Raw genomic sequence first — 26,185 nt, 5'->3', positions numbered from 1 at the left:
TTCTTTGTGACTGAAACAGTGGATGAGCAGGAGGAGTCAGTGATGCGCAGCACTGGTTTCACCAATATAGGAGGAGGAGGAGAGGGACAATGCCTGATCATCTGGCTGTAGAGGAAACTACAGGCCTGCCTGTCTTCCCAGATGTCTAGAAGGTGGGCCTGGAGGCAGGCCAGGCTTGGGAAGGGCAGCTGACACAGGGCACACTGGTAGCTCTCAGAGCCCTGGTAGCCCCGGTGGTAGCCTGGACTGTTATTGGAGGCCTACAATAAAATACAATACAACTTTATTGTCCATATATTTCAGTAAACAACAGAAATGTGTCTTCTGCTCAATTCTCCCCCTTCCTCCACACACATACACTATACACACACAACACACACATACAACACACATAGAGACCTGGCTGGAGACATAGCGGACGAAGTCAGCCTGGAGGTGGTCAGTGCATCTGCCTCGCCGCGATCCCAGTTTCGCCTCAAGGTCATTGGGGATGGAGTAGAGATGACAGGCCCTATCAGCCTCCTGGTCCTGCTGGTTATTGTGGACATGGCTGGGGGAAGACGGTGATGGCTCCTCAGATACATGCACCAATGGAGGAGGAGGAGACGGACACAGCCTGATCATGTCACTGTAGAGGCGGTTACAGCCTGTGCTGTGAGTCCAGCTGACCAAGAGGTGGGCCTGGAGGGAAGCAAGGCTGGGAAGGGGAAGCCGACACAGGCCACATTGGTAGCTCTGGAAGCCCTGGTCGTCTGTTCCCTCAGTCAGATCCTGGAGGACGGAGACATGGTAGAGGAAACCAGCCTGGAGGTGGTCGGGGACTCTAGAGGTGCCTCCCAGGTTTGACTCAGGGTCATCGGGTCTGGAGTAGCACCATTTGGCCCTGCCAGATGACTGGTCATGCTCCTCAATGCTAAATACCTCATCAAAATACACTGTGGAGGGAAGACAGACAGAAGTAAAGGTTCATGTCCAGCCAACCCTATCCATGGTCAAAAGTTGTGCACTGCATAGGGAATAGGGTGCCATTTGGGTCATCAAGCCAGTACTTGGAAATGTAAGCTGACTTATTTGTGAATTACAGAGAAAAAGACACATTCAAGCAAATAAACCTTCTTTATAGTAAACCTTTTATGGAAATACATTCACAAAATGTTTATAATTTAACAGTTTGTAGTCTTACCACTTCGTAGATCCATTTCTTGGTGAAGGATGGGGGATTGAAAAAGTTTGAATGTCATTGTAACTCACACACCTCTGCTCATTGAAAGTAATGTTTGAGTTATGAAATGATTTGCATATATTTGGTGAAAAATGCATTCCAGTCTCATGTTTGGTTCTGTTTCCCAGGGAATCATGTGAAAATTCGGATACATCATAGAACTCAATTATGATGGAACCCTGATGTCATAATTGATATCTACCATGTGTTCTATTTTTTTAAGGTAGGTTAATATTTCCTGGTAAACAGCAGAACTAAACACGCGACTTTTTCAGAAAGAAAACATGCATATCACAAAGTATTTCTTTCATAAAAAACTTTTTTTTTAGACATTTTTTAAGTATCATGTTGCATTGATTACATATTTTGTTATTGTGTTATGGGCTATTATTGTGTGTTTTTATGTTTGCTTTGTGTCCGCATTTCATAGGTTACACAATTCTTAGTAGTGCGAAAAGTGATTGAAACCACATAGAATACTACAGATACTAATGGAAAGTTTGGGTCATTCTTTTCAGTCAGTTGGACTCTATAGCGCTGTAGTGTAAACCTACAGCAGACTGACTATACTAAGTGTTAACTCCAGGCTGATATAGAAGAGGAAAGGGAAACGCTGATGTTTCCTATGATGTGCCAGAGTTTAGTTTTGGCAAAGGACATGCAGGAGACACTGTGGAAATGTTCAAATGATGCAATGGCTAGGCCTATAGGCTATAAAGGAATTGGAATTATAAATTGTATCAATAGGTCTATGCAAGTGTTAAACATTCTTAGATTTGGATAACGCGTAATACATTTGGATTTACACATTTTCTCGTGTGTGTGCATCCGTGCGTACAAGCATTTCGCTACGCTGCATCCGCAATAACATCTGCTAAATATGTGTGTGACCGATACAATTTGATATTATTTGATTCTGACTAGTTTTACTGCAATATCAGTTTCAGAATGTGAAATAGCTGAGATACCAAGGAATCATAAATGACACTATACAGTCAGAGAGCTGGATTTTTTAAATATAAAACACCAGGAACTCAAAATTCTGGAAAAATGCATTTGAGGATTGAGAAAATAAGTTACATCTTTCCCACAGGCCAATATTTAAAACTAGGAATTCCAGTTTCTGTTGACAGAACAGTCAGCGCTGTGGATTTTGGAAAATAAAGAAACGTTATTTGTTTAGTCAGGAATTATTAACCTGTTCAGTGCACTTTCTCCGCGCCTGTGACACAGTGAACTGGAGTGTCTCATGAGCCAAACGTCACAGGAAAGGACATGACAATTCTGATGATGTTGGGAAATCTATAAGCAAAACAGCGATTTTCGCTAAATATATAACTTTAGAATACCGTAAGTAACAAGTTGACAACACCATCTTGCTATTATTCTATGACAATACATCTTTAAGTGTGGGGTTTACTCAAAAGTTTCATGTTATATTCGACGGGATAGTAAAAGTTTATGAGCCCTTATGCGTTCTGCGTGGATAGTGCGCGTGAGGCGCAAGGAGGGCGCGGTGGCGCGTGATCCACTGTCGATTGCGGAGTTTTCGGTAGAGCCGCTAAGGTTACATGGAGAAGTGGGAAACTATTTGATCGAAGATGTCAAATGCGGAACAGGAGGTAGAACCGGTCCCGGTGGCGGTGGGTAACGGAGTTGACACGAGTCGCCGTTACCGGAGAAAGCTCTCAGCAGATGACCACAAGCATCATCACCATGATCCGGTAAAAATTGAGACTATCACCCGAAGTAGAAAAATAGGTGAGTAAGTGATACAAGTAAAAAAGTACAGAACCCTCTGCAGTAGTAGTCTACGTTGATATTGTTATTAATTAGGACTATTTTGGGATATATTACAGGCCAAAGCCTATATAATCATTAGATGTATTTATTTTCTCAAATACAAACCTTTAGGTAATGATAATCTTTAGGAATAGTTTGACCAACGTGAAATTAGTTTTATATCGGATATTAAGTGGTTATTCGGTTTTCTCTTCTAAACAGCTATTGAACCAAGCATGCCATAAATATGAAGATGGCATATTCTGAATCAGGGGTGGATGGAGAATAATCCATACTTAAAAAATAAATAAAATATTTCTGATTTCAATCTTCAATAGCTCTTACATAAAGCGTGCCATGACTATGATAATGATATATTCTGAATCAGCAGAGGATGGACAAAAAATCTACAGCTGTTTTTTTTGTGGGGAACTTTGGAGAGAGAAAAATATTCAGACTTTCAATCTTCAATGGCTCTTACCAAAGCCTGCCATGACTAAGACAATTATATATTCAGAATCAACCACTTTGTTCGTTTCTTGAAATATGTACAGTACCAGCCAAAGTTTGGACACACCTACTCATTCTAAGGTTTTTCTTTATTTTTACTATTTTCTACATTGTAGAAATAATAGTGAAGACATCAAAACTATGAAATAACACATATGGAATCATGTAGTAACCAAAAAAGTGTTAAACAAATCAAAATATATCTTGTATTTTAGATTCTTCAAAGTAGCCAACAGCTTTGTTGGCGGCATTTCCGTCACTCTGTGGTCCAACTCATCCCAATCCATCTCAGTTGGGTTGAGGTTAGGTGATTGTGGAGGCCAGGTCATCTGATGCTGCACTCCATCACTCTCTTTCTTGGTCAAATAGCCCTTATATAGCCTGGAGGTGTGTTTTGGTTCATTGTCCTGTTGAAAAACAAATGATAGTCCCACTAAGAGCAAACCAGATGGGATGGCATATTGCTTCAGAATGCTGTGGTAGCCATGCTGGTTAAGTGTGCCCTGAATTCTAAATACATCACAGACAGTGTCACCAGCAAAGCACTGTCACATTTCTTTCTTCATTTCTTCACTATTATTCTACAATGTGGAAAATAGTACAAATAAAGAAAACCCCTTGAAGGAGTAGGTGTGTATAAACTTTTGATTGGTACTGTATATTTTTCTTCTTTCAATCTTCAATACATCTTACACAAAGTGTGCCATGACTATGAAAATGATATATTCTGAATCAGGGGCGGATGGAGCAAAAGAAAATGACGTGTGGATTTTCTTCCATCCTCCCCCGATTCAGAATATATCATTTTCATAGTCATGGCACGCTTTTTTGATAGATCTATTGAAGATTGAAAGCAACAACAAAAAAATATATCCACTTTTTCACAAATGAAAAAAGTTGTGAATTTCTGTCCATCCTCCCCTGATTCAGAATATATCATTTTCATAGTCATTGCATGTTTTGTCCAATAACTATTGATGAGAGAAAAAACAAATATCCACCTAATATCTAATGTAAAACTAATTTGACCGTGCTAATATTTTGATGATTGATTGTCTACCACTATGAATAGTCATAATAGCTCCAATTGATTGAATTATTTGACAACTTGATGATTTAAAGGTCTATGGTGGTCTGTTTTGTTCTCCTTCCCCTCCCTTTCTATTCTTCCTGTTTAGATGGGGACACTATGAAATCAGAGCTTGGCAGATGCCTCCTGTTCTCTCGCTCGCTCTCTCTCTCTCTCTTTCTCTCTCTGTCTCTCTTTCCTGCACTTGTCATAATAAACAACATGAAAGACATGTCACCCTCTGACTCACCAAAATGAACAATGAAGTACTACAAAGTTAGAGAAAGTTTGATTTGTTACCATTTTTTTTTAACAATCTTGCATTGTACGTTGGTAACCAGTTTCTAATAGCAATAAGGCACCTCGGGAGTTTGTGGCATATGGCCACTATACCACAGCTAAGGGCTGTATCCAGGCCCTCTGCGTTGTCTTGCATAAGAATATCCCTTAGCCGTGGTATTTTGGCCATATACCACATCCCCTCGTGCCTTATTGCTATTATAAACTGGTTACCAACGTAATTAGAGCAGTAAAAATAAATGTTTTGTCATACCCGTGATATAAGGTCTAATATAACACATTTGTCAGCCAATCAGCATTCGTGGCTCGAACCACCCAGTTAAACATTTTTTAAAATATTTATCACAATAGTATAAATTCTGTCTTCAATTGTTGGTAATACTTTGTTACCACTTAACTTAAAGCATCCCAGTACAAAGAGTTATGACTTGTTCTAAGCATGTATGACCCATTAAAATGTCTTATGACAAGGATTATAATATGTTGTGTCTCTCTATTCATAACCAAGGCACCTCCAGAGAAGCTGGCAGTGTAAGGGGAACCATGTCAACGTCTGAAGACAGCTTCCCAACAGGTAACATTTAACTGATCTAGGATCAGGTCCCACCTGTCCATGTAATTAATTACGATCTGAAAAGCAAAACGGATCTCAGATCTGCACTTCTACTCTGAGATGCTTTGTGGATGGACCCAGAAATTTGACACCAGTTAAAGGGGTCAATTCTATCTTCTCATGCATGTATATCAGACACTTCATTCTCAATGTGGAACTTTCATGAAATTGAATGGAATTTTACGAAAGTTCCAACCACAGTATTCTAATGAGGAGTGGAGAGAGTTTGGGGTTTGGCTTCAGCAGTTGGAGTAGTTATGGTTCATGGGTTCTCTCTCTCTCTCTCTCTCTCTCTCTCTCTCTCTCTTTCTCTCTCTCTCTCTCTCTCTACGATGAGCTCTGTTATTTAACTGTGGGTTTTGACTGACATTCTGCTACAAACCATCATGATATTTCATAGTTCATGCAGACTGATTTTTCCAATATCAGGATATCAATAGCAGGGGTTGAGAACCACAAACAGTGTTTTGGGTTCAGTTGGTTGCCTTCTGCCTTCTGCTCTAGTAGTTTGATCCACACTACCACTGTAGACTTATCGTTAAAAACCCTCACATTAATTTAGGGCAGGCGAGGTGACATTGAATTTTGTTTTTCTGGTCCCAGATCTGTTGAACTGTTTTGCCAACTCTTATGGTCATTGTTACATTTAGCATCACAGTGACCATAGGAGTTGTCAAGACAAAACAAACAGATCTGGGACCAGGCTAGGAATTCACTTCTCCTTATGGTAAATCATGTGGTTGACAGTGAACTTTAACTATCTTACACCTTGGACCTGAGAGAGCCCGAGACAGACTCTTTGAAGTCATTGATTAATCTCTGTAGGTCAGTCACACTGTCAGTCAGTCAAAATGTCACCAGACTAGTGATATGGTAGGCTCCAAAATAGCCCTCAGTTAATAAATTAATAGGAAGTAAAGCAAAATTGAGGATAAAGTATTAAGTACTATACCGGTCAGCATATTGACATCATTTCTGAGAGTTTCTAGTTGCTTTTTGTCTCTAACTATGGCAAATCTTAACCTAAACTTCTGACCTACCTTTGGATGTTATATAATAGGCTATAATTGTGGAATGAGGAAGTTAATTACCTTAGCATGGTGTTTTAAAATACAATGTTCTTGTTTTAGTATTGAGTCACCTGAGTATCTCTGTCACCACTTCTTTCCTACAAAACATTAACTAGAGAAGAATTGCTCAAACTCAGCTTGTCATAGACTATAATGGAGATTTAGAGACAGATATTGATTGGAGTGTATTATAAAGAATTGTATTTTAAAGTACTCAATGTCCATCGCAAAGGAGCAGATTGACACACACACGGTCACACACACTATGGGTCTTGGTCAACATAGTGCACTATACTGTATAAAGAATAGGGTGCCATTTTAGATGTATCATATTGTTGTAGCGTCGCCCATGCTGCTGGCCATGGTTGAGGGGCCGGACAGGCTTCCTGCCTACATGTTGTTGTATCATATTGTGTTCCTGTCACGTTGTGTTCTAGCTCTACCCATGTTGCTGGCCATGGTGGAGGGGCCCGACAGGCACCCTGCAGACGAGGGGTCTCAGGAAGTGCTGCGGGGGAAACTCTGCCTCCTGGAGGCCGACAGCGCGGAGGTCAACGCTCTCTTTACGGTATGACCCTCTTCGTTCAACCTTTATGTATCCAGGTAAGTCTTGTTGAGGCAATATGTTTTTTTCAAGAGTATGTACAGCTAAACCGCATTCGCTATGATACTGTTCTCAGTCACACCCCACTTGGTCAACATGCTTTGTCACAGCTTTTGTGGAATTATCGCAAGTGTGTAAAGATGGATTGAATGGAAGGAAAGCCTTATGTATGTATGGTGGTGCCATTTTTGCAGATTTGTTATAACCTGCTTTGCTGCTACATAGACTTCCAGTCATTGTGCTAACACTAGTTAGCATTGGCTTGCAAAACTACCTCTAACGTCCTTCATACTGGACACAGAGACATAAAAATAGTATCCACGAGTTAATCTGATTCTGGGAAAGGTAGATATATTGCCCAAATCCCAAAGTATCCCTTTAGATGGTTTTGTTATCAGTTTGTGATTGTTGACATTGAATACCAATACGTATCTTACTCACAGATCACATTGCTTCATATTGACCAAACAGGTTTAAATGAGTCAACATCTCATGTACAACCTCTCCTCTGTTCTCCTCTCCTGTTCTTAAGGAACTCTCTGCCAGGCTGGTCACCATCAACAGTGAAGAAAACGTGATATTCGTCACATTCAAAACATTCGAAGAGATATGGAAGTTCACCACATATTACACAATGGGTATGTCTTATAAACACACAGATAAGGGAAACTACAGAACAACAAACTCTGTTTGTATGGGATAAGAGGAAACTTGGCCACAGTGCTTCTACATCTGCATTCCTTGCTGTGTGGGGTTTTAGGCTGGGTTTCCATATAGCACTTTGTGACCTCTGCTGATGATAAAGGGCTTTATAAATGCATTTGAATTTTATTAATTAGATGTTCAAATCAAATGTGTTATATTTTCTTAGAACATGAAAGTACTAGCTACATAATTTCTTAACAAATACTAGGTAAATACCAAATGGAATAGGACTTTAAATGACAGTTTCCTCACTAACTTGACCTGTTGAACTCTGTTGTCCAGGCTTCCTAGGCCAGTGTATGGAGAACCTGCTGCTGGATCAGGACTTCTGGCTGACCTTTGACCTATTGCTCTCTAACCTCTGACCTCTGTTCCCCAGGCTTTCTGGGTCAGTGCATGGAGAACTTGCTCCTAGACCAGGATTTCTGGTTGAGCTCTATGGACCAGAAGAACGTGGGCATAGAGATCTCTATCCAAGAGGATACTCTCAACCTAATGTACAAAGGCATTCTCATGCAAGAGGGTAACTCTCTAACTCTCAACTCATTCCTAAAATGTTGCTGTTAATTTTAACACGAAGATATCTGACTGACAGCTTTTTTCTACGTTTGCAATGTGCATTGTTGTTGACCAACTCAGTGGCCTTATGGTTAGAGTGTCCGACCTAAGATTGGAAGGTTGGGACTTCGATCCCTAGTCCAATCAGGGCAAATCCTCAAAAAAATAATCTTATAGTGTTATAAGATGGTACAGTTATCCCAACTAGCATATAACGTTCTGAAAACCATATGTTTCTGACAGCGTGGTTGTCCTGTGGTTATTTTGCATACAACCTTCCCACAAGGTTCTGGGAATGGTGCAGGATACCCAGCTGAGGACCATATGTTTCTTAGGTGGGAATTTCAGTACTTATGCATAACGTTTTCTACAGGTTTCCTCAAAGTCATGTTCTCAGAACGTTCAGAGGAAGTTAAGAAACAATATTCTTCTGTTGGAATTTCAATACTTCAGCATCATGTTTTCTGCAGGTTTTCCTCATGTCTCTATTTAAAGTCATGTTCTCAGAATGTTCAGAGAATGTTAAGAAACAACGTTCTTTTGTTGGAATGTCAGTACTTCAGCATAACGTTTTTTGCAGTTTTCCTCATGGTTCTATTTAAACTCATGTTCTCAGAACATTAAGAAAACTTTCCATAAAAAAACACAAGAAAATATTAGTAACGTTCAAAGGACGTTCTAAGAATGTTATTTGAAAAGAGATATATTTCATTCCCCACATCAACAAAACTCGGGGGTGATATTGTTTGTGTGTGCTTATGTGCGCTACGTATTGCACGTTCGTTGATTCTTTGTTGTTTTGAAGTTTCACTGTAATAAATATGTGGAACTCTACTCACGGTCCGATTATTTATATAACGATCGTGACAACCGGTCAGGAAACATATGACTTTGTTCCCAGAACCAATGGGACACCAAAAACGTACATTCCCACAACTTCCATGGAACAAAATTTGCTAGCTGGGATTTTACCAGAAATTAGGTACAATGTTATACATTCCTAGAAGCTCTTCAAATAAAATATTACCAAATCTCTTCCCCTCTCTTAGGTTCCTTCTTCGCCAGCTGCAGTTCCACCCAGATGTTTGATAGCTCCACCTCTGGTAGTGACCTCTACCTGGAGCAGGGGGACATAGCCCTGTTCGAGCCCCCGTTCTTGGGGTCGGGGTGGACTGTACTGTCCCTGGGGGATGGAGCCCGGGGGACCAAGCCCAAACCAGCCCTGGAGCCCGTCATACCCTTCCACCAGTCAGTAAAATATATCATTTCACCACTGTTAATATTCTGTAATAGAAATATATATACAGTACCAGTCAAAAGTTTAGACTCATTCAAAGATTTTTCAATATTTTTATTATTTTATATGTTGTAGAATTAATAGTGAAGACATCAAACTGAAATAACACATGGAATCATGTAGTAACCAAAAAAGCGTTAAATAAATCAAGATATATTTTAGATTCTTCAAAGTAGCCACCCTCTCTCTGCCTTGATGACTGTGTAAAATATAAAATATATTTTCAATTGTTTAACACTTGATTCCATAGGTGTTATTTCATCATTGTTTTGATGTCTTCACTATTATTCTACAATGTAGAACATAGTAAAAACAAAGAAAAACCCTTGAATGAGTAGGTGTGTTCAAACATTTGACTGGTACTATATTAATGAATAGTTTATTTCCCAAATGTTATATCCACCAATTTTTCACATTGTGTTTTTTCATCAGAAATTATTTCTTATGGGTATCTTCAGATGTGTGTAAAATATGACTATTCTCAGATGTGTCTTAAAATGTGTTTCTTTGCAAAACACTACAGTTGAAGTTGGAAGTTTACGTACACTTAGGTTGGAGTCATTAAAACTTGCTTTTCAACCACTCCACAAATTTCTTGTTAAAAAAATATAGTTTTGGCAAGTCGGTTAGGACATCTACTTTGTGCATGACACAATTAATTTTTCCAACAATTGTTTAAGAACAGATTATTTCACTTATAATTCACAGTATCACAATTCCAGTGGTCAGAAGTTTACAAACACTAAGTTGACTGTGCCTTTAAACAGCTTGGAAAATTCCAGAAAATAATGTTATAGCTTTATATGCTTCTGATAGGCTAATTGACATAATTTGAGTCAATTGGAGGTGTGCCTGTATTTCAAGGCCTACCTTCAAACTCAGAAAATCAAAAGAAATCAGCAAAGACCTCAGAAAAAAATGGTAGACCTTCACAAGTCTGGTTCGTCCTTGGGAGCAATTACCAAACTCCTGAAGGTACCACGTTCATCTGTACAAACAATAGTACGCAAGTATAAACACCATGGGACCACGCAGCCATCATAACGCTCAGGAAGAAAACACGTTCTGTTTCCAAGAGATTAACGTACTTTGGTGCGAAAAGTGCAAATCAATCCCAGAACAACAGCAAAGGACCTTGTAAAGATGCTGGAGGAAACATGTACAAAAGTATCTATATCCACAGTAAAACGAGTCCTATATCGACATAACCTGAAAGGCCACTCAGCAAGGAAGAAGCCACTGCTCCAAAACCGCCATAAAAAAGCCAGACTACGGTTTGTAACTGCACATGGGGACAAAGATTGTACTTTTGGAGAAATGTCCTCTGGTCTGATGAAACAAAAATAGAACTGTTTGGCCATAATGACCATTGTTATGTTTGGAGGAAAAAGGGGGAGGCTTGCTAGCTGAAGAACACCATCCCAACCGTGAAGCACGGGGATGGCAGCATCATGTTGTGGGGGTGCTTTGCTGCAGGAGGGACTGGTGCACTTCACAAAATAGATGGCATCATGAGGGTGGAAAATTATGTGGATATATTGAAGCAACATCTTAAGACATCAGTCAGGAAGTTAAATCTTGGTCACAAATGGGTCTTCCAAATGGACAATGACCCCAAGCATACTTCCAAAGTTGTGGCAAAATGGCTTAAGAACAACAAAGTCAAGGTATTAGAGTGGCCATCACAAAGCCCTGACCTCAATCCCATAGAACATTTCTGGGCAGAACTGAAAAGCGTGTTCGAGCAAGGAGGCCTACAAACCTGACTCAGTTACTCCAGCTCTGTCAGGAGGATTGGGCCAAAATTCACCCAACTTATTGTGGGAAGCTTGTGGAAGGCTACCCGAAACATTTGACCCAAGTTAAACAATTTAAAGGCAATGCTACCAAATACTAATTGAGTGTATGCAAACTTCTGTTGGGAATGTGATGATAGAAATAAAAGCTGAAATAAATCATTCTCTCTACTATTATTCAGACATTTCAGATTCTTAAAATAAAGTGGTGATCCTAACTGATCTAAGACAGGGAATTTGTGCTAGGATTAAATGTCAGGAATTGTGAAAACTGAGTTTAAATGTATTTGTCTAAGGTGAATGTAAACTTCTGACTTCAACTGTATATATCCATTGTATAGCTGGAATAGAATGCTCGTATCCTTTACATTTGACTGTGATATGTGGTTGTCTCACCTAGATATCTTAAGATGAATGCACTAACATTAAGTCACTCTGGTCACTCGAGTGGCGCAGCAGACTAAGGCACTGCATCTCAGTGCTAAAGATGTCACTACAGACCCTCGTTCAATTCCAGGCTGCATCACAACCGGCCGTTATTAGGAGTCCCATAGGGTGGCACACAATTGGACCAGCGTTGTCCGGGTTAGGGTCATTGTAAATAAGAATTTGTTCTTAACTGAATTGTCTACTAAAAATAAGAAATAAGAACACTTGCTAAAGTGTTAAATGTAAACGTTTTAAATACAGATCTCATATTACTTAATTTAATTCAGTGGGGACTGCTGAGGGGAGGATGTCTCATACTAATGGCTGAAACGTAGCCAATGGAATGGCATCAAATACATGGAAACCACGTGTTTGATGTATTTGATACCATTCCACCTATGCCGCTCCGGCGATTACCATGAGCCCATCCTCCCCAATTCAGTTGCCACCAACCTCCTGTAATTTAATTCTTAAAAAAATATATTTAAAAAAAATATTGATGTGACATTTGTATTGTACAGTTCTTTATTAAAAAAATGGGAATTGTTACATTTGACTGTGTTAAACCTAGCAGCACTGCTTATTTCTCTAGGAGGGAGATGTGCTATGTACTATTTTTTAAATATATTTTTTTATGTCTTTCTGAAATGAAACCATCGTGATAGATTTTAAACAAATACATGTCTGTCATTGAACAACCCAATGCCATGATTAGATTAGATAGATAGATTAGCTAGAAAAAACACCAATATCGTTCATACATGTATTAAACAATAACAGCTCATTTACCAACATTTCTGAAAATTGATATATAGCATTTTGGAAATAAACTTGACATTGTTTCCCTCCTTAAAGATGGTTCTTGAAATCCTGTGCGGAGAACATCTTAGTTGGTAGTGGCAAGCCAGCATGTGACTTCCTCTGCCAGTTTGGTAAGCAGTTCAGATTCCATCACTGTACAGATTTCTACACAGTAAATCAATGTAATCTAGTTCTGTAGTATTCTTCATTGACTTCCCAGTCTCCCACCTGTAGGATAATTTCCTAGACGTACCTTAGTTCTAAGGTCCCCTCCGTCCGGTCTCTTTCCCATAGGGGGGGGGGGGGGTTCTAAACTAACCCTAAAATTCTAATTCCATCCTTCCCGCTCTGTATCCTCCTCTCCCCATGCTAGCCACAGGCTCCTGCATTGCCACTGTGGAGTATGACGCAGGAGGACCAGATGAGCTGAGCCTGGAGCAGGGTGATCACATCCTCATTGTGGGCCTGTTGGTGTCTTGCTTCGATTGGTTCACTGGCAGGCTGGAGAGGACAGGAGAGGTGGGACTGGTGATGACAACACTGGTCAAGCCAGCTGATGATACCCTTTGTGAGTAAGTGTATCTCCCTGAGTTCTATCAATCGATCATTCAATCAATCAGCCGATGTCCTTTGTAAGTGTATCCTTCTGATGAGTTATATTTTGATGAACTGCGTCATGATGGTTCCCTGCAACTATGCAGCTCTATGATATCAGCCATTCTAGTGTATGCAGTAAATATACATAGACTTTGGACAATGCTTTCAGAGCCATGGTGAATTAGATGTTCAAACACACATAGAAGGTCCTCGCGTTCCTTTTAAAAAGTGTTTTTATTCTACCTTTTTTTTGCTTCATCCATCCCCTTTTAGGTTGGCGGACATATTCCTAGACCAAGAAGAAAGGTTATTTTTTAACCTTAAAGAAGAGCAGATCAAAGAAGAAACTATTGCCTTGCTGAAGAAAATCTCCCAGAATGATGTTGGATCCGTCTACAAACTTGGTGAGACAGAAATTGAGAAATGTTCGTTCATTTTGTTCGTGATGAACAGCTCTCTACGACTGCCATACTGTGAAAAGACGGTCAGTTTTGATATTGATTCATGAATTATCCCTTTTATTCCAGATCTGATTGATCAACCAGATTCTCCAAAGGAACCATCTCAAAGTAGGTGTATTTATTGTTTGCTTTGTACAATTAGCACAGTCTGGACGGTTGAGTTTGAGTATTATATTGTTTTTCTTCTCAACATAAAACAATATTCAAATAATGAACTTATTCTGGCTCCACCCACATGTCCACCATATCATAAATAGTCATCTTCATCTAATGTCTTACAGATGGTTCCCAAGGAAACATGGATGCTCACCAACAAGCAGAACTGAAGAGGAAGATAGAAGAGATTCTACAAGAAAGGAAGGAGAAAGTGCCTTGTGCGACTGTGATGACAAACGGAACTCTGGAGGACCACAGTGTGTCCTCTAAGACTACATTACCCAGTGGGCCTCACTTCACTGTCCACCCAGTAGAGGAAGGCACCATCACCAACCAAGAGAAACTCCTTCCTCTTCTATCCTTTCTGGGCGGCTCTGACTACAAGCCAGATTTTGGCACCCTCTACGTACAAACCCCAGAACTGCTCCTTGCCACTTTCAACGGCCACTCGGATGACATTGACGAATTGGTGGCATACTTAGGCATAGCCAGGGAAACGGCCAGGAAGAAGCGTCTCCATTGGTCGCAGAGCCGCCTCTGTTTGCTTTTGGGGAAACTCTGCGCGGGAAGTTCAAAATTCTCCCAAGCTCGAGTCTACTTCGAGGAGGCCCTCAGCATCCCTCGAGATGGATTCACGGACATGCTAATGCTAGCTAACATCTACGTAAACCTAGCTGTGATCTATCTCATGCAAAAAAACACAGAGAAGTACTTTGCTTTGTCCGAGCGGATTGCTGCATTGCTTATGGGTATCCCTGACTGCGTCTCTACTGTAGAAAAAGACTCTGAAGTTCTCAAGTTCATCCTGAAGAAAGCGGTTCTCGCTCATAACAAGATGGCTGAAGCACGTGCTTGTTTCCTTCTAGCAAAGCTCCACTGGAGGCGAGGCGAGGGGGCGGACGCTGTCCCGTTCTTGGAGAGACTTCTGGTTCTCTCGGCAGAGCCAGCAGGTGTCCGGAGCGTCAGGCCCAGCCACGGCTACCTGAGCCTGGGGAGACTGTACAGCCAGCTCTCCCTCCCCCATCTCTGTGTCAGCTCAGCCAGGAGAGCCACAATGCATCCGTCCGCTAGGCTAGCCGATTGTCTGAATGGAATGGGGCTAGTGCTGGAGAACACAGCCAGACTCTATGGGATCCGGAAGCAGGAAGACACCATTCCAGCTCAAGTGGCTCTGTATCTGAGCCGGTCGCTCTCTTTCACTGGGGAATTAGCTGGAGTCGGTGGCAATGGTGACCACACTCTAAGCCAGGCACTAACACTCTGTCTATCCCAACTGTTTCAGAAACACGGGAAACTAGGACGCGCGGTGCGCTCCATGCACACTCTCATAGACGATCATTGCAGGCCGTCATCATCATCTTGCGCCACTAGCAGCCCTGAACGCATCAGCGCCCTCGTGTGGCTAGCCTGGCTGCACATCTGTGACAGCCAACCGGAGGTATCACTAGATGTTCTAGACTCAGTGCTGGCCTCCATGCCAGAACACTGCACTACTCCACAGGAAGGTCTGATCTCGTTGCTGTTTTTCTTATGTTTATATCTGCTGTATGTTTGTACCCTGGCTGTTTGTCAAATTTCCCAATTTAAAAAATTAAGATTGATGAATTGAATCATTAAGGATTGGTCCACAACATGAGGGGTGTGGCCCTTCGATGCACGGGAAACCTGCGGAGGGCGGCAGAAAGCTACCAGGCGGCCATTTATGTGTGTGAGGAGTTTGAGGACAGGTAATGATCATTCTTGTGTGTTTTAAATGTGTACATTGTATCAAATAAATCAGCCTTCACTGCTATTGATACTATATAATGTTTCCTTATTGTGAAATAAACCCTTCTCTCAGGGCCAACTGGGCGGTCGCGCAGGCTAACCTGGGGTTGCTGAGTCTGAAGGCTGGGGCTAAGGTAGGGTTGTAATTTTTTGGTTTTGCAACTTCTTGTCTTTTACATTCGACATGGTTTGTTTTACCATCGAGGAACACTTTGGAAATAAATGTTTTAATTGATGTTTTCTAGTGATATCCTCTAGGATCAAATCCACATCTTGCTAGATGTACACAGAACAAAAATATAAACACAACATGTAAAGTGTTGGTTCCATGTTTCATGAGCTGAAATAAAAGATCCCAGAATTTTTCCTTTTCCAAGATAATCCATCCACCTGACAGGTGTGGCATATTAAGAAGCTTATTAAACAGCATGATCATTACACAGGTGCACCTTGTGCTGGGGACATAAAAAGGGTACTGTAAAATTTGCATGGATGTTTTGAGGGAGCGTACAATTTGCATGCTGACAGCAGGAATATCCACCAGAGCTTTTGCCAGAGAATTGAATGTTAATTTTTCTTCCATAAGCCAAAGTCAACGTTGTTTTAGAGAATTTGGCAGTACCTCCAACCAGCCTCACAACCACAGACCACATTTATGGAGTTGTGTGGGTGAGCGCTTTTCTGATGTCAACGTTGTGAACAGAGTGCCCCGTGGTGGTGGGGTTATGGTATGGGCAGGCAGGCAGGCAGGCAGGCAGGCATAAGCTACAGACAATTAAACACAACTGCATTTTAGCGATGGCAATTTGAATAGACAGAGATATCATGACGAGATCCTGGGGCCCATTGTCGTCCCATTCATCCACTGCCATCACCTCATGTTTTAGCATGATAATGCACGGCCCCATGTCACAAGGATCTGTACACAATTCCTGGATGCTGAAAATGTCCCAGTTCTTCCATGGCCTGCATACTCACCAGACATGTCACCCATTGAGCATGTTTGGGATGCTCTGGATTGAGGTTTACGACAGTGTTCCATTTCTCACCAATACCCAGCAACTTTGCAGAGCCATTGAAGAGGAGTGGGACAACATTCCATAGGCCACAATCAACAGCCTGATCAACTCTAGGCGAAGGAGATGTGTTGTGCTGAAGGAGGCAAATGGTGGTCACACCAGATACTGACTGGTGTTCTGATCCATGCCCCTACCTTTTTTTTAAAGGTATCTGTGATCAACAGATGCATATCTGTATTCCCAGTCGTGATATATTAGGGCCGAATAAATAGATTTCAATTGACTGAATTCCTTATCTGAACTGTAACTCGGGAAAATCTTTGAAATTGTGGCATGTTGCGTTCATATTTTTGTTCAGTATATATATTATTTCACCCAAAATAAAATTCAAGGGTCTGGCGGAGAGGCATCTCACGGAAGCCGTGGAGCTGTTCTCAGAGCTGGGTGGAGAGGAGCATGAGGTGAACTTTATAACAGTGCTGCTGGAGCTGGGACAACACTGTGTGAACCAGAGATTCCTGGAAAGAGGGAAGATCTACTTTGAGTGGGCTCTGCTGATGGCCATTAAGTCAAACCATTTAGACAGTAAGTGTTTTTACTGCTTACCTCCTTTTCTCAGTGTAAGTGTGTTACGCATAGAAATGGTCAACTTACACACACACACACACACACACACACACACACACACACACACACACACACACACGTGAAATGAATTCCACATACAAGATTCCTGATTCATCATTTCTTCCCCAAATATGTTTTGAGTCCGTATCCATTAACCACTCGAGCTTAGCAGGCTAACAGTCCTGTGGCCTGCAGGAGAGGTTTGAATCACTTTTGGTCACGTATACACTGAGTGTACAAAACATTATGAACACCTGCTCTTCCCATGACATAGACTGACCAGGTGAATCCAAGTGAAAGCTATGATCCCTTATTGATGTCACTTGTTAAACCCACTTCAATCCGTGTAGCTGAAGGGGAGGAGACAAGTTAAAGGCGGCAATTGAGGCAAGTGTGCCATTCAGAGGGTGAATGGGCAAGACAACATATTTAAGTGCCTTTGAACGGGGTGTGGTAGTGTGTGCCAGGCGCTCCAGTTTGTGTCAATAACTGCAACGCTACTGGGTTTTTCAAGGACAACAGTTCCCCTTGTGTATCAAGAATGGTCCACCGCCCAAGTGACATCCAGCCAACTTGACACAACTGTGGGAATCATTGGAGTCGGCAGGCGAAAGAAACGCACACCTGTTTAGGTGAGGTGCTGGGTAGCAGAGTAAAGGAGAGCCGCACACTCTAGGACAAGGGGGGAGGGGCAAAGTACAGCAGCGTGCCAAACACCGTACACCTGGCGACGTGTCAGGGTGCATGTGCCCGGCCCGCCACAGGTGTCGCTAGAGTGCGAAGCGACAAGGATATCCCGGCCGGCCAAACCCTCCCCTAACCCGAACGATGCTGGGTCAATTGAACACCGCCTCATGGGTTTCCCATTCACGGCCAGCTGTGACACAGCCTGGGATTGAACCCAGGTCTGTAGTGACACCGCAAGCACTGTGATTCAGTGCCTTAGACCGCTGTGCCACTCGAGAATCCCCTGCAAATTGATTTTAACAAACAATTGGTCCCCCCGAATTGAATAATCTAATAACCAACATTTCGAAAGACAAGCTGCCTTCGTCAGGGTACAATGACAAACACTGCAGATCAAAGTCTACGTTGAGACCGAAGGGAGCAAGGGTATTTAAATCAAATGGAAAAACAATTTTAAATGTAACTTTCCCAGCAGAGATCCACACAGCCTCTCTCGTTTTAACAATACATTTTTGAGGTCACCCCCCTCTCCTAGGGAGGGTGACATGTTCGATGCCGATATAATGTCGGGACGAAATCGAGTGGTTCGCATCCAACTAGTGGGCCCCAACTGGGTAAGTAATGTTTTTGCACCTAATGGCGCTACGATGCTCAGAGATTCGTACTTTTAATTTGCGCTTTGTTTTACCCACATAATGTTTTACCACAAGGACAAGTTATAAGATAAATAACTGTTTCCCTGTTTGGAGGTGTTTGAAGGATCTCTGCCATTGCATTGAGAGCAGCCATTACACTTGTAAACTCAGCAACAACAAAAAAGTCCTCTCACTGTCAACTGCGTTTATTTTCAGCAAACTTAACATGTGTAAATACTTGTATGAACATAACAAGATTCAACAACTGAGACATAAACTGAACAAGTTCCACAGACATGTGACTAACAGAAATGCAATAATGTGTCCCTGAACATAGGGGGTTCAAAATCAAAAGTAACAGTCAGTATCTGGTGTGGCCACCAGCTGCATTAAGTATTGCAGTGCATCTCCTACTCATGGACTGCACCAGATTTGCCAGTTATTGCTGTGAGATGTTACCCCACTCTTCCACCAAGTCACATGCAAGTCATTCTTGTGTAATTTCGGCAAATTATAGAAAGTGGCAATTTTAGGTTGTTGAATAAGCCAAAAAGTCGTGTTCTTTTTTTTGTGATTTGACCAGAACTTAATTATCCAAGCATTGGAGTCAACATGGGCCAGCATCCCTGTGGAACACTTTCCACATCTTGTAGAATCCATGCACAGACAAACTGAGGCTGTTCTGAGGGCAAAAGGGGGTGCAACTCAATAGTAGGAAGGTATTCCTAATGTTTTGTACACTCCGTGTATATACTGTTGCTATGTTGTCCTGACTCTATCCATCCATGTTATGTGTGCCTCAGGTCAGTTAAGTGCGACGCGGCGTCTGTGCCACCTGTACGGAGCTGTATGTTCTGACGAAGCTCAGTGCATAATCTACAACGAACATCAGCTTGCCATACTAGCGACCCGGGGAGACAGAGGACAAGAGGGGGAGGTGCTGGAGACCATCAGCCAGCTATACCTCAGTCTGGGGACCGAGAGGTGTGTGTGGAGTGGGCAGGGGTGTGTGTCTGTCTGTCTCTAGTTGGCAGCAAATTATAACATTTCTGTCCCTTCCTGTCTATCTCCGTGTCCAGGGCTAGGTGGTCGGCTCTGGACTACACCAAGCGTAGCCTGGGTATCTTCATCGACCTGGGCTGGAAGGAAAAGGAGGCATATGCCTGGCTGCAGGCTGGGAAGATATACCAAATGCTGGGCCAAACCGAACTGGTGGACCTCTATGTACAGGTCAGAACCTATTCTACTGTATTTTATTCTATTATACAGAGCAGACAGCATTGACTCAGAGTTACATTGACTTATTGATTCTTGTATTTCTCGCAGGTGGCCCAAGATGTGGGCCTGAGTACAGGAGACACACACTTTATCCTACAGCTGCTGGAGGCAGCAGGGGATGTCTTCTTCAACCTCAACCAGGAGAGAGAGAAGGCTGTCTGCTTCTATAGGGTACACACACATACTGCTTATATGGGATAGGACAGAGGGTGTGTGTGCGTACATGCATGCATGCATCCATGCATGTGTATGTCTACATGTGTGTGTGACCTAATGTCTTTGTGTGTGTACATGTACAGTACAAGTCAAAAGTTTGGACACACCTACTCATTCCAGGGTTTTTCTTTATTTTTACTATTTTCTACATTGCAGGATAATAGTGAAGACATCAAAACTATGAAATAACACATGGAATCATGTAGTAACCAAGAAAGTGTTAAACAAATCAAAATAGATTTTATATTTGAGATTCTTCAAAGTAGCCACCCTTTGCATTAATGACAGCTTTGCACACTCTTGGCATTCTCTCAACCAGCTTCATGAGGAATGCTTTTCCAACATACACATCTCAACATAGTTCTGATGTCTTCACTATTATTCTACAATGTAGAAAATAGTACAAATAAAGAAAAACCCTTGAATGAGTAGGTGTCCAAACTTTTGACTGGTACTGTAGGTGATCTCACCTGTGTGTGTATCCATGTGTGCCTCCAGGACCGTGCCCTGCCCATCGCTGTGAGGACCAGCAGTACAGAGGCCAGACTAAGGCTGTCTAACAAGCTGGTGGAGCTGCTACTGCAACTGAAGCTGTATGGAGAGGCCGTGGAGTACGCCCAGGCCGCCCTGGACATCAGTGTTACATTGGGTAGGACACAACAGAGCCAGTGTATTCTAGCTATGGCCACCAGATGTCAGACTTAACTTAGCCCAGACCTATGTTGAATCCCAAATCACCCCTTTCTCCTTCCCCTAGCCCCTCTGCCCTCCATTTGCGAGTTGACGCACGCCTCCGCCATATGCACAAGTGTCCCAAAGTTGAGGGTGTGAAAATTATGGAGGATGTAGGGCCTAATTAGTCCAGAAATAGCCCCATGCCTTATGGGATTCCATTATTTTTGAGTTTATCGCAATTTCGCACAAAAGAATGGAGAGGCGTGTCTAATTATATAGCATTTGTATTTTTGTATGTCTGATTTCGAGACTTGACGCATACAAGATGAAATACCTCCCAAATGAAATGTTTAACTGTTACTGAGGTTTATATCTTGTAAAATGACAGGGGGATTTGTTCATTTGATTTCATGCTTGTTTTATTATTTAAAAGTGGAACATGAATTGCAGCATTCGAGTAATGAGTGTGTCCCAAAGTTGTTGGGTTTATTGTTCCCCCTTGCCCCTTTCTGGAAGTCACCCTCAGTTTTGTCAACAACACGTGACAACGGATGACCCTCTGAGCGAGTTGGTAGGGTCGAGGGAGTAGTGTGAGATTCGCAGCTAGTCCTTACTTGTATTTCCCTAGAGATAATTTTACAATTAGCAGATCCTCTTATCCACAGCAACCTACATGAATGCATTCAATTAAGTTTGGTAGAATCAAACGGAAAAATAGCCATTATCAGCAGGGAAGAAAAAACAAGTGCAAATGCCATAGCCTGGTTATAGCTCATTTATTAAAGAATGTCTATTTTGAAATAGGAAATCGTCTAAATGAGCGCGTGGCCTTCCACCGGCTGGCCACCCTGTACCACTGTCTGGGTCAGTTTGAACTGGCTGAACACTACTACCTGAAGACCCTCTCCCTCTGCCCCACGCCCCTGGAGTTTGATGAGGAAACCCTGTACTACGTCCGAGTCTATCAGACGCTAGGGGACATCATCTTCTATGACCTGAAGGTAAAATAATCTGAAAACAATGGAAGTTATACATGGACATTTTTTTGCCCCATCCTGACCCCATCCAATCTCACCGCTAAACCCTGACCCATAACCTTTCACCTTTGACCTTTAGGACCCCTACGATGCCGCGGGGTACTACCACCTGGCGCTGGCAGCAGCCATGGACCTCGGCAACAAGAAGTCCCAGCTCCAGCTTTGCACACGATTGGCTACGATCTACCACAACTTTCTGGTTGACCGGGAGCTCTCACTCTTCTTCTACCAGAAAGCGCGAGCGTTCGCCTCAGACCTCAATGTACGCCGCATCAACCTCTCGCCCGACCAGAACTTCAGTAGTATGTCACAGTACAAGTCGAATAGGTTTAGCACTCAGGAACCAACAATTAAGTAACCACCAAACCACCATCTTAGTTTGGCAGAAGAATGGAGAGTTTAAGGTATCAGAGGAAATTGTGCCAAGTGGATGTCGTATGTTGGGTTTGAAGAAGTGTACATATGTAATTTGAGATTTTTAAACTGTTGAGATGTGTTGATGTGATTTTGCCAATTAGGGTTCTGTGCCGTACTGAACAATTTCACTTATAGAATCATATAGCAATATCTAGAATTGTCTTCAGTTGAAGACCTGAAATTAGATGAAGTCATGGTAAAAGGAATGAATCATGAAAGACATACAGTACCAGTCAAATGTTTGGACACCCTTACTCATTCAAGGGTTTTTCTTTATTTTTACTATATTATACATTGTGGAATAATAGTGAAGACATCAGAACTATGAAATAACACATATGGAATCATGTAGTAACCAAAAAAGTGTTAAACAAATCAAAATATATTTTAGATTCTTCAAAGTAGCCACCATTTTCCTTGATGACAGCTTTACACACTCTCAACCAGCTTCACCTGGAATGTTTTTTCTTGAAGGAGTTCCCACATATACTGAGCACTTGTTGGCTGCCTTTCCTTCACTCTGCAGTCCAACTCATCCCAAACCATCTCAATTGGGTTGATGTCGGGTGATTGTGGTGGCCAGGTCATCTGATGCAGCACTCCATCACTCTCCTTGGTCAAATAGCCCTTACACAGCCTGGAGGTGTGTTGTATCATTGTCCTGTTGAAAAACAAATTATAGTCCCACTAAGCGCAAACCAGATAGGTTGGCGTATTGCTGCAGAATGCTGTGGTAGCCATGCTGGTTAAGTGTGCCTTGAATTCTAAATACATCATGACAGTGTCACCAGAAAAACATCTCCACACCATCACACCTTCTCCTCCATGCTTCACGGTGGGAGCCACACATACGGAGATCATCCGTTCACCTACTCTGCGTCTCACAAAGACACGGCAGTTCGAACCAAAAATTAGACCAAAGGACAGATTTCTACCGGTCTAATGTCCATTGCTCGTGTTTCTTGACCCAAACAGTATTCTCCTTATTGGTGTGTCCTTTAGTAGTGGTTTCTTTTGCAGCAATTCGACCATGAAGGCCTGATTCACGCAGTCTTCTCTGTACAGTTGATGTTGGAACTCTGTGAAGCATTTATTTGGGCTGCAATTTCTGAGGCTGATAACTCTAATGAACTTATCTTCTGCAGCAGAGGTAACTCTAGGTTTTCCTTTCCTGTGGTGGTCCTCTTAGGAGCCAGTTTCATTATAGCGCTTGATGGTTTTTGTGACTACACTTGAAGAAACTTTCAAAGTACTTGAAATGTTCCATATTGACTGACCTTCATGTCTTAAAGTAATGATGGAGTGTCATAACATGGACTTGGTATTTTACCAAATAGGGCCATCTTCTGTATACCACCTCTACCTTGTCACAGAACAACTGATGGGCTCAAACGCATTATTAAGAAGGAAAGAAATTCCACAAATTAACTTTTTACAAGGCACACCTGTTAATTGAAATGCATTCCAGGTGAATACCTCATGAAGCTGTTTGAGAGAATGCCAAGAGTGTGCAAAGCTGTCATCAAGGCAAAGGGTGGCTACTTTGAAGAATCTCAAATATAAAATATATTTTGATTTGTTTAACACTTTTTTGGTTACTACATGATTCCATATGGGCTATTTCATAGTTTTGATGTCTTCACTATTATTCTGTAATGTAGAAAATAGTTTAAAAAATAAAGAAAAACCCTTGAATGAGTAGGTGTGTCCAAACTTTTGACTGGTACTGTATATGTAATAAAAGTAATAAAATAGAAGATAACGGGAGTATGGATGTCCAGTTGTTACAGGTTATAGTGGCGTAAATGTCTTTGTGAGAGTAAAAACAATATGGACTGCACACCTGGAACCCTATCCACAAATAGTGCTAAATCTTTGAGCAGTGGTGAGGGTGCTTCGGTAAATACAAGCCAGATGGAACGCTTGTTTGGCTTCTCCAGATGGTGTAGAAAATAAGAGAGAAAGACATGGAGAGGGAGAGATAGATGGAGAGAGGGGGGGAGAAAGAGACCGTAATCTGTCAGTGGACTCACTTCAAAGACCTCAAATTAACAACATGCTGAATTGGAATTATGTAAAGAAAATATGCCTTGAAAGCATGACTACTAAAATGTGGTTACAGAATGGTTTCAGAATCAGAGAATTGGGTGAAAATGAGGCGTTGCTTGTTAAACAGTTAAATGGGTCTGCAGCTGGGGCCTGGCTTAAGCTGGATGCCACTATAGAGAGGTGAAGGGAACACCACACACACTACCTCGTTCTCAGTTGTTCAATACAGATAAAAAGGGGGTATGCCAGGTGTACTCTCTGCCTAAAAGATATCAATTATGCCAACAAATTGTATCACTCTCTGCTGACCCTCTGCTGGCACATTGCAGAACAGACGTCCTCAGGCAGAAAGTGTACAATGTAATAATGTGCAGTGTAGACCAAAGATATTGCTTTTGTTGTGTTGAACTTGAAAGTATCACTTGTGTGTGGGTGAGGGGGGATTATTCAATGTTTGACTCGTTGAATGTTCTTTTTGCACACCTGTAGCCTTGTGCACTTGATCTATGTCTACTCTGATTCAGAGGGGTTGGGTTAAATGCAGAAGACACATTTCAGTTGAATGCATTGAGTTGTACAACTGACTAGGTATCCCCCTTTCCCTACTATAGTGGCCACTATAATAGAGCAAAAATAGAATGCCTGTTTGTTTAATTCTATTTCTACTTAAGCTAGCTCCCGAGTGGCGCAGCGGTCTAAGGCACTGCATCTCAGTGCTAGAGTCACTACAGACACCCTGGTTCAACTCCAGGCTTTATCACAACCAGCCGTGTTTGGGAGTCCCATCGGGTGGCGCACAATTGGCCCAGTGTCGTCCAGGGTTTGGCTGGTGTAGGTCGCCATTGTAAATAAGAATTTGTTCTGAGCACACTTGCCTAGTTAAATAAAAAATTATGTTTTTTTCCCCAAGTGTAATATTTAGATGTGTGTGGTCACAAGCGTTCTATTATAAAGGCTGTCATGGCTAACTGCAATATTAGTGTATTGTTTTTTTCTCAAGACTTGGGTGTCATTTGCAGTAAAGTCTAGGTAACAAATAACATTTGGATTGCTTTCTTTAAATTTTTTAGCTGTGAGTTGGGTTCACATTAACCACTTTTTATTTTACACACAGAGACTGATCATATTCTTTGTTGTTTAATTATTTAAAACCTGCATTTTACCCTGCAGGGATTTTTTGCATGTTTCAGTGCAAAACAAAAGTGTCACCTGTTTTGGGACCTCACCAGTTTGCATCCCTGCCCATTAACGGCCAGCACAATGGATACATGTGACTGGAACAAGGGGTCCAGTGTTTCCGAAAAGTGCTAGGAGTGATTGACATTGAGTTTTCAAATTAACATACCCACTATGGGCCGTGGTATAAAGTAATGCACTATACAGGGGATAGGGTGCTATTTGGGATGCATCCCATATGACTTGGTGGACACCCTCACTTATCTACCATGACAAACATTTATTAGCTCTAACCATGTTATGCCCATTCCCCTTAGAGAGAGAACAAGAGAACAAGAGAGAGAGAGAGGGAGAAAGAAAGAAAGAAAGAAAGAGAGAGAGAGAGAAGTATGTGCTAAAAACAGAACCACATCTGCCATTATGTCGGTACTGGCTGGTCATCTTAATTTGTCCTTAAAAGGGGTACTTATAAAAACATGGTACTATACAGCATGTGTCCTAAATGGCACATAGGGCCCATAAGGCTCAAAAGTAGTCTGCTATATAGGGAATAGGGTGCCATTTGGGACGCACCCATGCACTCATTCACATCCAGACTGAGGAATGGATTACTTAATGTTTTGAAAAGTAAA

The 26,185-nt window shown here is 41.8% G+C and overlaps 1 protein-coding gene across 1 annotated transcript; it reads left to right on the top strand.

Moving 5' to 3' along the window:
- The first annotated feature begins 1,858 nt into the window (after positions 1-1,858).
- On the top strand, positions 1,859-25,351 carry LOC110500381 (SH3 domain and tetratricopeptide repeat-containing protein 1). The gene is made up of 20 exons (XM_021577717.3): positions 1,859-2,983; positions 5,392-5,457; positions 7,004-7,134; positions 7,703-7,808; positions 8,255-8,398; positions 9,483-9,681; positions 12,811-12,887; positions 13,130-13,328; positions 13,627-13,757; positions 13,881-13,922; positions 14,096-15,475; positions 15,589-15,697; positions 15,811-15,871; positions 17,149-17,341; positions 19,509-19,689; positions 19,785-19,935; positions 20,032-20,154; positions 20,698-20,848; positions 21,679-21,875; positions 21,991-25,351. The coding sequence occupies exons 1-20, from the start codon at positions 2,824-2,826 to the stop codon at positions 22,267-22,269; spliced, it is 4,080 nt and encodes a 1,359-aa protein (XP_021433392.2). The 5' UTR covers positions 1,859-2,823; the 3' UTR covers positions 22,270-25,351.
- Positions 25,352-26,185: the final 834 nt, after the last annotated feature.

This window comes from Oncorhynchus mykiss, chromosome 21 (genome assembly GCF_057628025.1).
Source record: "Oncorhynchus mykiss isolate SJ-2025 chromosome 21, ASM5762802v1, whole genome shotgun sequence".
NCBI classification, from domain to species: domain Eukaryota; kingdom Metazoa; phylum Chordata; class Actinopteri; order Salmoniformes; family Salmonidae; genus Oncorhynchus; species Oncorhynchus mykiss.
Note: the sequence above shows the minus strand (reverse complement) of the source record. Positions and strands in the feature narration are given on the sequence as shown.